This window comes from Dermacentor silvarum, chromosome 3, assembly GCF_013339745.2.
Source record: "Dermacentor silvarum isolate Dsil-2018 chromosome 3, BIME_Dsil_1.4, whole genome shotgun sequence".
NCBI lineage: Eukaryota > Metazoa > Arthropoda > Arachnida > Ixodida > Ixodidae > Dermacentor > Dermacentor silvarum.
Window position 1 is genome coordinate 44194949 of NC_051156.1, and position 14688 is coordinate 44209636.

General features: G+C 50.4%; 1 protein-coding gene across 1 annotated transcript in view; it reads right to left on the reverse strand.

Annotated features, from left to right (window-relative positions):
• Nucleotides 1–14688, reverse strand: part of LOC119444321 (fatty acid synthase-like) — a 208118-nt gene that overhangs the window by 64172 nt on the left and 129258 nt on the right. Inside the window, 2 exon segments of the mRNA XM_049664541.1 lie at nucleotides 3907–4026; nucleotides 4858–5187. Of these exon segments, the coding sequence (XP_049520498.1) occupies nucleotides 3907–4026; nucleotides 4858–5187 (450 nt within the window).

The following is a 14688-nucleotide window of genomic DNA, read 5'->3' on the forward strand; positions in this document are numbered from 1 at the left end:
AAGGAAACAAGCAAATCACACACGCACACAAAACAGAACTGTTTCTGTGGGCACTGTCATGAAGTCCGCGAAGGCGTTCTCGTGTTGCATTGTCTGAACGTTCCGTCCTAAGTAACACAATGCAGAGTCACAATTTGTCATTGAGTCCGGTGTCTTTCAAGTAACGCAGCAGTGCCTTCAGGGCGGCTCGCGCCGTTGTTTGTGTAGGCCAGTTTCCAAGGATGTTCTTTTCTGTTATTGGGCGTTTGTCCAGTTGATCTATTGTCGCTGAGAGAGCTGCTCTCTGCGGGTTGAAACGAGGGCACTCACAAAGAAGGCGTGCGATTGTTTCGTTACACCCGCAGGATTCACAAAGTGGGCTATTGGCCATTCCGATGCGAGACAAGGTCACTGAAGAACTAGAAAGGCTAGTGTAGTCAGGCGTGGTGTCTCCTGTCGCTCACTCAGATTGGGCTAAGCCGATTGTGCCAGTGCTGAAGAAAGAAGGTTCTGTCAGGATCTGTGGCGACTATAAGCTAACCGTGAACGCAACATGCGTCACTGAACAGTATCCACTTCGAGTCATCGATGATATTTTCGCAGCACTGCACATCGGAGACGTCTACAGCACCCTAGACTTACGCGACGCCTATAACCAGATTCCTTTGGATGGGGAGTCAAAGAAGTTGACCACCATCAGTACCCACAAGGGGTTGTTCTGCTTCAACCGCCTACCCTTTGGAGTGTCGTCCGCACCAGCCATCTTCCAGCGCACCATGAAAAATATGCTGCGCGGTCTAACTGGCGTGCAAGCATATTTGGACGACGTCCTGGTGGCAGAAAGGAAAGGCGACAGTGGAAGCAATCTTAAGGCAGTGTTCCAACGGTTCTGGGAATGTGGCGTCAAAATGCGGAAGGATAAGTGTTCCTTCAGGAAGTCGGAAGTATTGTACCTGGGACACAATATCACCAGCGACGGACTTCATCCGCTTGAGAAGAACCTGGAAGCGGTGATGAAGGCACCAAGCCCGAAGAACGTAAGGGAGCTGTGTTTTTACATCGGTCTGCTCACTTATTATAGCAAGTTCCTTCCGAGCGTGGCAACGATGTATGACCTTCTGATGTATGACCTTCTGTATGACCTTCAACGTTGTATGACCTTCTGAAGAAGGATTGCTCCTGGAAATGGTTATCGGAGCAGCAACAGTCATTTGACCGATCTAAGGAAGCCCTCGGACATGCCAAAATGCTCACTCATTTTGATCCAGGCAAGTCGCTGCGCCTCGAGTGCGACGCATCTCCGCATGGCATAGGAGCGGTCCTTTCCCATGGAGTTGCCGACGTCGACAAACCTATAGGGTTTCGTTCGCGAACACTGACCCAGGCTGAACGAAATTATTCGCAGCTCGAGCGGGAGGCTTTAGCATTGGTGTTCGGCGTAAGCAAGTTCCGGGATTGCCTTTTGGGGCGGTCATTCGTACTGGTCATGGAGCATAAGCCTTTGGTTGGCTTACCTGTCATGGCAGCGGCTCGCATCCAGCGTTGGTCTTTGCTTTTGGGAGCGTACCAATACAAGATCGAGCACAAGCCCTGAGGAGACAACCAAAATGCCGACGCCCTCAGTAGGCTTCCACTCCCGACTCCTGACGATGCCCCTGAAGAAATTTCAGAATACGTGCACTGTTTGCGTCAACTTCACGAGACACCTGTGACGTCACACGAGCTCCGCCGACTGACGGAAGCCGACAAGGCATTGCGAATCGTGATGTCGTCCATACTGAAGGGTTGGCCGCAAGAAAAAAAAAAAACACGTGGAACTATGCTTGCGAGTGTACGTGGCAAGGAAACTTGAGTTGACTGTAGCACACGGCATCATCTTTTGGGGCCATAGAGTGGTCACTCCGGAAGCGGCGCGTGACAGAATGCGGCAGATGCTGCACGAGACGCGCCAGGGAGTCTCGGCTATGAAAGCGGTCGCGCGAACAAGTATGTGATGGCCTGGACTAGACCAGGAAATTGAACACTTGAGCCGCAAGCGTGGCATTAGTGTGCAAGCTAGGCCGTTGCCTCCGGCAGAAACACCGATCAACTGGCCGCCGACTCAAGAAAACTGGTCCCGCGTTCACCTCGATTTTGTCGGTCCCATGAACGGTGCAATGATCTTAGTCGCAGTGGATTCACATTCCAAGTGGATTGAGGCGGTTCCGATGCAACATGCCACAGCTGAATAGACCATCACGGCGTTGCGCGAGATGTTCAGTCGTTTTGGCATTCCGAGGACGATTGTAACGGACAACGGAACGCAATTTACTTCGGAGACATTTGCGAAATTTCTGTCCGGAAATAACCTGAAGCATCTGAGCACTGCACCGTACCACCCGCAGTCGAGCGGGCTTGGAGGAAGAGCCGTACGTACAATCAAAGACGGTCTAAAGAAGCTTCCAGAAGGTTGCTTATCTACACGACTGTCCAGGCTCCTTTCCAACTACCGAAGAACACCACAAGGAGACAAATCACCGTCACAGAGGCTTCTGAACTACCAAATTCGCTCTCACCTAGACACACGTCTTCCTCCACCTTTGTCGTTTCCTTTATTTTCGCAGGAAGACACGCCAAGCAAATTTGGTCCTGGCGACGCAGTTTGAGCCCGAAACTTCGGTGAGGGGAAAAGTGGCTCCTGGTACAATCAAGCGAACGAGCGGCACCCGTATAGTTACCGTCGAGAAATCAGCCGGGCTAATTGAACGGCACCTGGACCAGGTTCGTGTGAGAGACAGCTTTGCGGGTGATACAGGCGAAATAATGGCTGGGTCGTCAACTGGAACTGCAGCTCAGCCTAATCAAGCCTCAACCACCGAGGAGTCAGCTGAGCCAGTGCTTCGCCGTTCGACTCGAGTTAGAAAACCAGTACAGCGGTATCCACCATAAGGTGGGAGGACTGCTGCAAAGTAGATTGCGTTGCGCGTGCGCGCGTATGGCTTCGTGTGGTGCTGTTATAGTGCTTGTTTACTTGTTCATTGGTTTGTACCTGGTTTTACTTGTTTGTTTTGACGGGCGGCTATAAAATGATAGCCGCTATGAAATAAATCGTTCTTGTTCTGGCAGCCTTCGTCTGGTGTGTGCCTCGGATCCTACGCTCCGTCCCCGGCACGTTGTAACAATGCTCAAAGTGGTTTTGTATTCATTTGGCTGCCAAATCAGAGGCAAATGTGGTTACTTGAGGGAGTCTTACACCTATGCGGCTTCTAGGTAACCGCACAAACTTTGTTTCCCCTTTCGCCGGCTCATTTTTTCAGATAACGTTGCCGACGATAGTAGTTAAGCACTTCGCCATGCCTCGTATACATTAGAGTGCACGTATGAGTCTTGATTACCTCAGCTATAAAAGGGAAGCTTATTCAATGAAAATCCACATTTTCTACATGCACTTACACACTAAATGTACGAGCGTTCTTAGAGCAAGCCGAGCAATGCGGTGCCACAGCCGATCGGACCTTTGTATTATTGACCTCAAATAGAGAAGAAAGGATGCTCGGCCTTAGATTCAAAGCAGCATTGCAAATTGCGGAAATGTGTCATGGCTAATTATGCAGGTCTAAGCATTTATTTCGGGTCAGAAGGCTTTCATTTGTATCGGAGAGAAGTTGCGTGCGATAACATTCAAAGCGATGGGCCTTTCATTTTTACTAGCTCCTTCGCTTTACACTGGGTTATAGTCGGGATCACCTCTCAAAGACGCCGAGATACTGACCAATAACTTGTTTGACTTGAGAGAAGAATGCTTCGCTAGAAAATGAAGCAGGCGAAGCAGTGTTAAATGTTCAGTTGCTATTCCTGATAAGTTTCCCCCTGGCGCTTGTGTAGTTTCACGACTCATAGTAGAAGCGATAAATTCTGCTAATCTGAAGCAGTAAAATTGTCCCTTACCTCTTCCTTTGGTTTCTCGAAGCACATGTTTTCCGAAGGAGACATTCCGTGAATTGGCGATGTTTCTTGTTTCCAACTTTGGGTAGCGGCGAATCAGATATTCTCGCTTCTCATTAGAACCTAAACGGACAGGCAGAAAATGAAACGCGTTGGGGTTAAGCTATCGTTTTTATTCAAAGCGGTGCTTTTTATGAAGCTAAAAAAGGGTACCGCGGCAACTGCAATCCTTAATAAGGGCTTCCACCTTGGCCAGGAAGATCTAAGCTTCTGCAGCCAAAATTTGCGCGTATTGGCACTGATTACGGTGCAAATAATTAAATGACTGATAAAGCTTCGCTTGTAGTGTACGTGTCACTCATAATAAACAAGCCTGCTGGTACGCCACAGCGTTGCTAAAACTGCAGTAAGAGTGAACGTAGTGTCGGATAACATCAGTGGTCCAGTCGTGGTTCTCAGATCACAAAATTATTGTGGCTGCAGCTTCGTAAACTTAGAATGCTAGTAGAAATTGCGTGCTTTGCAAAAGAAACTACTTACAACCACACAGAAACAAAACAAACACTAACTAAACTATATTGAACATCAAGCATTCCCATATTGGCTATCATGTTTTAAAGCTCAACAAATTTGATGCTGGCATTGAGCAAGTGCTCCATATTAGAACTGCAGCAAGTATCGTCAACATTGCGATATACCTGCCTGACCGCTACGTCAAGGCGAAGCCATTGTAAACAAACGAAGGTTCATTAAGGCTATTCATACCTTTCTGAAAATGAACTGGACAAATTACAGCGTGACTCTTTTGGAAGAGCTAAAGGCGTGCCACCTCCCTTTCAGCTGCGTCCGAACATGTATAAGCAGCTAAGCATGTTTTATGATTGCAGCATCCATGCATTCCAAAATACTCGCCGACGTGCCCGTCGGTTCAGATAAAAAAATCCTGCAATATACCGACGGTGGTGAAGACGATGCATCCCATGGATAGCGCGATGGAAATGGCCGCCTGTCCGACGCCTCCACTTCCCGAATGGATGAGCACGGATTCTCCAGGACGCAAGTTCCCGCGCACGAGAAGGGCGTAGTAGGCTGTGGCGTACGCCATCGGTATGGTGGCGGCTTGCTGAAGGCTCCACGCTTCCGGCACTTCCCACAAGACACTTGGGTCGACAGCCACGGCAGTCGCCAAGCCCTGGACTGGTACAAGGCCCATGACTCTGCGCCCATAGTGGTCAAGGCCAGAGAATTCCAGGCCAAGGAGGAAGTCAGCAGTGGCGAGATCTCCTACGAAAACCAAAAGTGGGAACTTGCACGAATGCATCAGCATTCTGGAGCAGTGAAAAGCCCTTCCAATAATTAGTTTATGGCTGTACGTAGTACGTAGTGTATCGAGATAGTGGAATTCACTTATGACATGACCGACATTCAAATTTCAAGTAAGCTGGAATGTCCGCTGTAGCGGACCTTCCAGCGTATTGCCTGGGCAAAAATCTGTAAAAACTGCTTGACAGGGCCCAGGTTCCATCCTTAGTTGCAACTATACGTCCATGAACACATTTCTGAAGAAATTAAAGCAGTAGAAAAAATAAGACTTGTTCATCTGCATCAGTCACAATGTAATCCATTACTTTCTACGATAACGTGCACAACTACACTAAACTTCAGAAATGAAATACCCACCATTGGGGGAGCAGGGACTGTCGCCCTATCGAGAAAAATTAAAATTGTGGACGCCATTTGATTTTCAGCAGATTCGGAGACAGATTTTCATGCTGGACCCTAGTAATGTCCACATGTGTGCATATTTACCGTTTTTATGTGGACTGCATATCCCCCGCTACCATTTTTTGTAACCGCTCAGCGCAAGACATGCCGGCATTGTTTGCAACTTACTCGAATGTTATCGTTGATTCTGTGTATGTTCTCGCCGAACTTTGTGTTATCACATTCTATGCGCCACACGAATTATGTAGTACCTTCTGGAAGGCACACGGGCACTAGTGATTACGCTGGAAAGTTGGACGGGTCATGTATAATAGCCGACGCGTTCGACCCACAGATCAGACTTTCGACGATTGCCGATTTAGTTCGCCGCTATCGCTGTGCTTTAACTGTAACATGGGCACTGGTTCGCCGTTTAAATGGTTAGTTTGGTGAAGCACCGTCACTACAACGCGACGTCTTGTGCAGCGCCTCCTTTATTTTTTCAATACCAGTGCGATCACTGACTCCGCAATGGGCGCCCTTGGTGCGCTATAGTTGAGTGAGTTGCCGTTATGTGACGCTACCCAGGGGGCACGACTAAAGTCACTCGAACCTGGAAAACACCGCAGCCCTTTTCTCTTCGCCGCCGCGCGGCCAATTGGCTAGTTAACCTCAGGTGATCACTTTCCGACATAGATGGTCCACACCGCGCCGGAGCGGGCAAGCAGACAAAGGCATCACTCGCACGCGCCGCGCGTATGAGCCATCGACGAGGTCGGAGTTTTCATTGTGTGTAATTTAGGGCATATGCAACTTTCGTAGACTTAAAGCAAAAAGAAAGGTAATGACCGAGTGCTGCGAATCCGGGTGCAGCAACCGCCGGGAGTCCGGGAAAGTGCTTTTCGCGATACCAAGCGGAAAGAGCGACAGCAAGCGCCGTGCTATCTGGCTGCACCGAAAAAGAGCACGACAATTTCACTCCCACTAGGTGAACTTGATGAAGCCGCAAAGCTGAGAAGCTTTGCCGTATCATCTAACTGCGCAAATGCCATAATGTGATCGAGATGCTTCTTCACATGTTTGCTTTGTAGACTGCGGTTTGCCTTGCGCAAACAAGGCGAGGAGATGCTTTGAAATATGCAGAACCGAGCAATATGTCACTCGAAGAGCGGCGGAAGGGCGGCTGTGTAAAACATACCATAATGTGGTGACAAAATCGCTTCAATAAATATCTATGGACCTGTCAATGTCGAATAATAAAATATACATTTGCTCGTGTGTTCTTGTTTATTACTGCTTAAAACAACGGACACGTGACCTGGATAACTCTGTTTTAGCATCGCTTTCCTTGTACTGCAGACAATGACAGTTTATCCTCGTCGTAGTCAATGGGCACGTTAAGTTAAGGCGCTCGAGCGCGCTCTAGCCAGCCGAGCGCGCTCTTTTAAACTTAACGGCAAAAAAGCGACTTCCGGTGCGTGATTACGGAGCGCGCTCTACGCGCTCCACCCTGGAAACGGTGCGCGAGAGCGCGCGCCTGCTGCGGCTTCCGGAAAAATGACGTGTTTCCGACTCTTTCCACTTATGCAAGTCCGTGCTTCTTGCCCACTCGTTCCTGCCGCCGTTGCGCAGCCGGGCGTCTGCTTTAAGGCATGATCGGGAACTTCGCGTGTTGGCGCGGTTTGAGCTTATCACGAACCGAAAATGACGGCCCGATCATTACTTGCCAGACGCTCAAGTAAGTAACCGAACAGCCACAGTTTGGCGCCTTCTCGTCACTACGTTCATGTGTATGACTTCTTCAGGTCCTCATGTTATCATGGAAGATGTTGGGGCACTGCTCTTTGAATTATGTGTCTGGACACAAGGTTGATCACATAATCCTGAATGCCTCGGATCATAAGGCTTTCTGTCCTCTTGCGATCGGCAATTGAGTCATCAGTCAGCATACCGCGGAGCAGAAATAAATCCTCTGATAGGGTACCTCTGAGAACAGCACGAACAGCTTGCATCGCATACATAAGCCGCTGCTGCTGCGTCCGTCGCCGCGCGTCAAGTTCTTCTAGCTCTTCATCGTCTATCAAGAACTGCAGGAGGGTCTTAATCGGCGGCGCCATCTTCAAAAAGCGCGCGCAATGCGATAGCGGTCGTGGAAGCAACATAACATTCGCCAGACGGCGCGTTCGTGCGCCCGAAAGTATATAGGGACTTTACCCGAAAGCCGTCGGCGAAAATCGCCGTTAAGTTAAGCTCCGAAGGTGTCGCACTCAAACGCACTCGAGCGTGCTCCTCTGGAGTTGGGAGCGCGCTAACTTAACGCGCCCAATCGGTATCAATCGTTTAGAGCGCGTGTAACTCAGTAGCCAAGTTCGAAAGCTCTTGCATCCACGCTTATAAACGATGCGTGGCAGCGCTTGATACCTAGTCAGCCAAAAACATTATGCATGACACACGAGCAACGGGTTTGTTTTGCACTTAGAACGGGGAGCGTGCAGTTGAATTCTTCACTTTCCGTGTATAATTGTAATTTATATCGTATCAGGTAAGCGGAATACGATTTTGATTGTGGATGTTCCAGGGCCCACTGCTTCAATCAGCGTACCGGTCTTTATTAAGCCCAGAACAACCGAGGAAGAGGTACTCGCGTTTTTTGCAGCATGTCGAATAGCTACGAGTCAGCTACGAGGGTAAAGCTGTCAATGTAGACTAACCAGAGATTAACGTAGGCCTGTGACGTATAAAATGCGTCAAACGCGAGTAATGTTGCCTAATTATGCAATTAAGCAATTTATGTATTGCTTGGACAGCTTCCCAACGAGGACAAAACTTTTTGGGAAGGAGAAAAAATGAAAGGCCGGCCGCTCGAGTGCCCGTCCTGTCGCTGGTCTCACTGCATGCAATTTGGCGCCTGTAAAAAATATTCCGATCGTGCTTATATCTACTGTTTCTCACGCATAGAAGATGCACCGTCTCATCTTTTATGTAGAGGACGATGAAATGTGTCGATTTGCGATAATATAAACCGCTGAAAGTGAAGCTACATAGCTTAGCTGCGACCGCCCAAGAGACGCGTTGGACCAAATCTGGCCACAGCGCAGTGTTGCCTGCGCGCGCTCCGGCGGTTGCGGTACTTTCCAGGTTCCAGTGATTTAGGTACGACTGCTTGCGTCACGCGTGCGTCTGCGCGCGCACCGCTGCCGTTCCGGAGGAGATACAGTAGACGCTTCACGCGTCTGTCAAGATTACTTCCTCCTAAGGTCCTTGTATGTTCCAAAGGTAGCGCAAACCATTGTTCAAATGAGAAAGGAGAATATCCTCCCCGCGCTCTACCCCTCTCCTGACTTCTTCGCCGTTTTCCGCTCTCCCATTGGACGAGGCTTGACAAGTGACGATTAACCTCGGATGACCCCGCGCGGCTTTCGATTTCGCAGGAAAACGGCGTCATATATAATGAGCGCAGAAAGACTGGGACACATGTGCGCTGTGCATGAGCGTAGGCTTTTTACATTTTATTGTGATAGCAATTATATGGACACTTCAACCGGTTTTCTGCCGTCACCGTGAGGCTCCGTATAAAGTCCAAGGGCGATAAAATCGTCGCCGCGTGCCGTATGCGCGAGCGAAAGCACGCGGGGGAGGCGCGCTATCACGGAGAGCGAACGCACGGCGGAAATCAAACGCGACCTTCGCGCGAAAGGCAGTGGGGGTATGGGAGGGAAGGAAGCGGGGCGACGCTATGCTGCGGCACCAAAGGCGTATCTTGCAACCGGGCGTAAGGGCAACTTGCCACTCAATCTCCCACACGAAAGCAAGAAAGCGGGAAGGCATCGCGGGATGGAGGGGGCGGGCGCAGCTTCTTCTCTGCCAACAAGTGCGCTTGTACTTTGCCCGCGGCTGTGGCGGATGCCCGCACCGTCTGTTATCTCCACACGGCTCTGACCTTTGTATGCGCTGTGCATTCGCCGCTCACTTTCCGTTGCAGCGATAGACCGCATAAACTTTCGCCCGCTGCGGCGGCTGCGCTTGCTGCCAGCGTTTTGACAGTCGTTGTCTGCGGTCATTCAGTGTGATTTATTCATGTTTGCTTGTGCGCGGTGACACCACGCTTGTTAATTCAGTTAGTGAGCGAATGCGTCCAAGTTTAACAGTGCGGGACCTATCCATCAATAAACACATCTTGTGGGAGTGCCCTACAAACGCCATCTTCAAAAAGACAATAATTTCCAAATTACCACACAACCAGCGTCCTGGCAGCTGGGAGGAGTGGACCACTCCCCCACGAAGGTTTGAAAAACTATGGTGGCCGCTTCTGGTGCAGCACGTCAGGAACGTTCTGGGCCAGGAGGCATGAGCCTACCAGGAGGCCTGGACTTGGGCTTTAGTTCCTTCGGGGCTAATAAATGGTATTTCTCTCTCTCTCTCTCTATGCAGCCGAAAAAACTGCTAACCCTACTCCGAATAGCTCTCTACTAATTTGCTATCGCAATTGATGCTTCGCCTTTCGGCCGTAACTACGACATTTTTTTCTTTTTTTGAAGACAATCGACCTCGGCTGCAGCACGATGCCGATATGCTGTGTTGTTGGGTATTCAAATAGCATTGCCAAGGGGGACAAGCTTTTGGCGGTTCCTCGTGGCAAACGAAACCTCACACGGCGAGTAGTTATGATGAACGCAGTTAGTGATGAACGCGGGAAGGTGGGTGCGTTCGCTAGTTCACCATCAGCCAACGACTGAGTAAAAAAAAAAAGGTCTGGTTTATACTACGCGGCGAACAAAAGGGGGCTTTTTGGCAATATGAATACCAGCATGACTTCTCATAAAATGAGCATAATGAAAGAGTTGTCGCCACTTAAAGAGCAAAACGCAGAAAGCGCGCGCACACACGGGTACCAAAAACATATAAGTGAGGGGGAAACAAAAGCGCGCGGATGCATTTTGGGGAAGAAAAGCACGTTGAGGTTATTTAGCACATAAATGTCTCCGCCGTGTTGTGTGTGCATAGGTTGATGTAGCTCTTTTGTTTTAGTATATGCGCCAGATAAACAGAACACAATGCGATTGCGAGAAACAATCAGCAGTAGTAAAGACTGCTTAGGATTGTGTTTAACTTTCGTTTTCCTCGTCTGAGCGATGCAGATTCTACTAATAATTGCAGGTACTACATATCTTACGTAGATATCTTACGTACGAACAGCCTTGTGAAAATGCGCCCAGAACAGTCGCGTTTCAAGCAAGCGCTTCAACGCGCCGCATGCGATACGGAATGAAGCGGGTGGTAGCGGCCGGGCGCGCTTCGCTCTCTAATGACGACGGAGAGGGAGGACCGAGGAGGAAACGGCGCGGAGAGGAGCAGTTTGCGCTACCTTTGAAAAATACAGGGACCTTACCGGTTACCATCGTGGGGCGCCACCCACAGGGTACTCTCTCCCACGACCGTAAAGCAGGCGCGAGCGCTAGCCGACAGTGGAGAGTATGAAACGGCTGTCGGAAAGGGTGGTGAACGGTTGGATTGGCCGCATCTGTCTGGCATTGAAAAAATAAAGGAGGCGCGGTCTTGTGAAGCTGCTTCGTTGTGTAATGGAAACCCCTGCAAGCCCAACCCGTGAGGGCATCGTCAACGTCGCTCCATACCATCGAGCTAGCCGCAGGCTGCAACAGTTACCGCCGCACAAGGACTTCTACCGCACAATTCCAGCAAACTCAAGGCCAAACTACAGCCCAAATGACACCATCCGTGACAACGATCGTCCAGCAACAACCCAGGCAGGCGCCCAGATTTCGCAGATCATCGGCTGAAGAACCGGAAAGCTGGCTGAAGTCACTTGAAAGGTGGAGACGTTCAACAACTGGAATTCTTATGACAAGTTGCGCTATGTGTACTTCTCCTTGAAAGATACGACGAGGACCTGGTTTGATAAACAAGTGGACCCTAACAACATAGGAACTGTATTGTAACGGCTTCCTGCAGGCATTTCCGAGCGTCGTGCTCAAGGAAATGGAAGAAGCTCTGCTAGAAGCCTGAGTGTAGCTCCGGAACCTGAACGTTGCCATTTACACGGAAGAGATGGTCCGTCGGTTCTGCCATGCCGGCCGAAGTTGTTTGAGAAGAAGAACGTTCGTTTCCTCATATGGGGAGTAAAGCAAGGACTCTTCGCCAGATTAATTCACAACTAGCCTAATACAGTTACGGAATTTCGACATCCAGACACCAGAATCGAGGAGGAGGTAAAGACCCCCCAGTAGTCAATAAAACCGCCAAGTGCTTACGCCGAAGCACGAACTCCAAGCAGTTTTCCCCGAAGAGCTCCGAGAAAAAATAAAGGCCGAAGTACGCGAAGAACTGGTTAAAGTGCTCCCTGAGTCGCAGCCTCAAGTGGCTTCGATCGCCGATATTGTGAAAGGAGAAATTTAGCGGTTACTGGGAGTTCCCGATGTGCCGCCCGAATTGACGCAGCCTCAGCCTGAAGCAATGACCTATGCCACCGTCGCCCACCACCTGTCAGCCCGTGCAACGCCCCTACGAAGACAGACGTGTAGCGCGCTCCAGACCACCGCCGGCTCTGCTGCCACCTCGGAGACGCGGGCCACGTATACCACCCATGTCCATATCGGGAGATGGGACTACGAGGCTTCGCATTCGGCGCGTGGCGTCCACAGCTTGGCGAGCTATCACGTGACATCGCCGACTACACAGTGAAGCCCCGATGTACTTCCCGTTCGCCTTCGCCAGGACGCTACCTGTCGCCGCAGCGCCGACCGTACACAGGACCAGCCCATGGCCAGTCTGTCAGCCTATATCCGGTAAAGAAAGAAACCGATGGAGGTGTGGTTGCTATTCGTCAAAATTCCGAACACCTTTCGCCGCCGACGAAGGCACTGAACAGACCCTCTCGACAACGTAGCGACGACGCGACGTCACCCGAACGAAGCCTCAAAGCAAAGAAATCGCCGCCTGAAGAAGACCTGACAACCAGACGTACCATTACATAGGACAATACGACGTAGCCATGACCCGACGCTGCACTTTAACTGCAATTTAGCACAAACAACAGCTGACCTCAACGTGCTGCTCGAGGGTCCAGCATTCACCGCTTTAGTCGACACAGGAGCCGACTACTCCGTCATGAGTGGACCCTTCGCCGCCCAATTTAAGAAAGTTGAAACTGCATGGGAAGGCCCTACCGGATAGCTGGAGGACACCTGATAACACCGACTGGAATCTGCACGGCATAAATTACTGTTCATCACAAGGGTTACCCTGGATCGGGTTTCGTTATCCTGGAACAATGTTCACGAGACGTAATTCTCGGCATAGACTTTCTGAACCAACACGGCACAATCATCGACCTGAATCCCAAGTTGATAACGCTATCCTAAGTCCAAGCGATACCGCCGGGGATTTCTTTGAGTCACCATGTCCTGAGTGTGCTCGAAGATCGAGGTAGTGTCCCGCCTCGCTTCAGTATCATTATTTTCGTCGGCCCCGAAACACGCGCAGACGTAAAGGCGTCGTCTAGTGTTAGCAGCATCTACTGATCGGCCATAAAATTTGCGTCGCAGCTCGCCTTCACGGAGGAAAAGCGAAACCAATGCTGACAAACTTCAGTAAGGAATTTAAGCACCTAAAAAAGGGCACGAAGATTGCCTGCATATAATAAGTTAATGCAATCAGCGATCTGTTCGCCATCGCGGATTTAGCCGATCCTAAAACGATGGTCCGTATTACTGAACCACCCTTCGCTATTAATCTTAGTCTTCCCAGGCATAAGGAAGCACAGCTTAAAGGTCTTCTCAAGCATTACAAAGACGGCATCTCGTCGTATCAAGGATTGGAGAAACAGCAGTTGCTAAGCATCGCATAATAACCGAAGAATGCACTCGGCTACTCCGCCAGAATCCGCACCAGTTGCGACGAGAGATTGTGAAGCAATTGGCAAAATGCTGCACGACCAAATCATCGAGCCGTCGAAAAGCCCGTCGGCGTCTCCTGTAGCCTTGGTGAAGAAGAAAGGAAGGAATTCTGCGTTTCTGCGTCGATTACCGTTACCTGAACAAAATCACGAAGACGGGTGTATACCCCCTCCCACGGATAGACGACGCGTTGGACCGGCTCTGTGATGCAAACTATTTTATTGCGATAGCAATTATATGGACACTTCAACCGGATTTCTGCCGGCGGCGTCGCCGTCGCCGTCGCCGTCAGGTTCCCTATAGATAAAATCTTCACCGCGCGCCGTATGCCCGAGCGGAAGCGTGCCGGGACGCGCGCTATCACAGAGAGCGAACGCAGTCATCTCCCACGCGCAAGCAATGAAGCAGGAAGCCAGCGCCGGAGGGAGCGGGGGGGGGGGGGGGGCGCACTTCTACTCTGCCAACAACCGCGCTCGTCGCTCGTCCGCACCGTCTTTTATCTCCACACGGCTCTGACCTTTATGCGCCGTGCATTCGCCGCTCAGTTTCCGTTGAAGCGATAGACCGCACGTGCGTACCTTCGCCCGCTGCGGCGTATGCTTGCTGCCAGCGTTTTGACAATCGTTGTCTGCAGTCATTCAGTGTGATCTATTCGTGTTTGTTTGTGCGCGCTCACACCACGCTTGTTCATTCAGTTAGTAATAGTCGGGCCACATTTTCCAACGCACGCTACACATGCAATTCTGCCCGGATCGGCAGTGCAGCGCTACAGGTGTGTCCTTTCGCACGCGCTGCCCACGGGAAGCGCTTCTCATCAACACCACCGTTTCACAAGCGCCTTCTCGTGGTCATCGAGTCTCTCTTCATGTCGGTCTACTTACGGCACAGCACACCTGCTTACTTAATCAGCTCATGTTTACTACAATTCACATTGCTACCAAAGCCGCTCACCTTACTTCGTATGACATTGCTGTGTTGCTATCGCATTCATTGCTTCGCCCTTAGGGCGAAACTGTGACATTTTTTCTTCAATGGACGTCAGAAGGGCTACTGGCTAATTGAATTCGACGAGCAGGATAGAGGGAAGACCGGCTTTATAACGTCAGACGGCCTCTCCGAATGCAGGATCATGCCATTTGCTCTTTGTTCGGCACCCGGAACTTTCCAG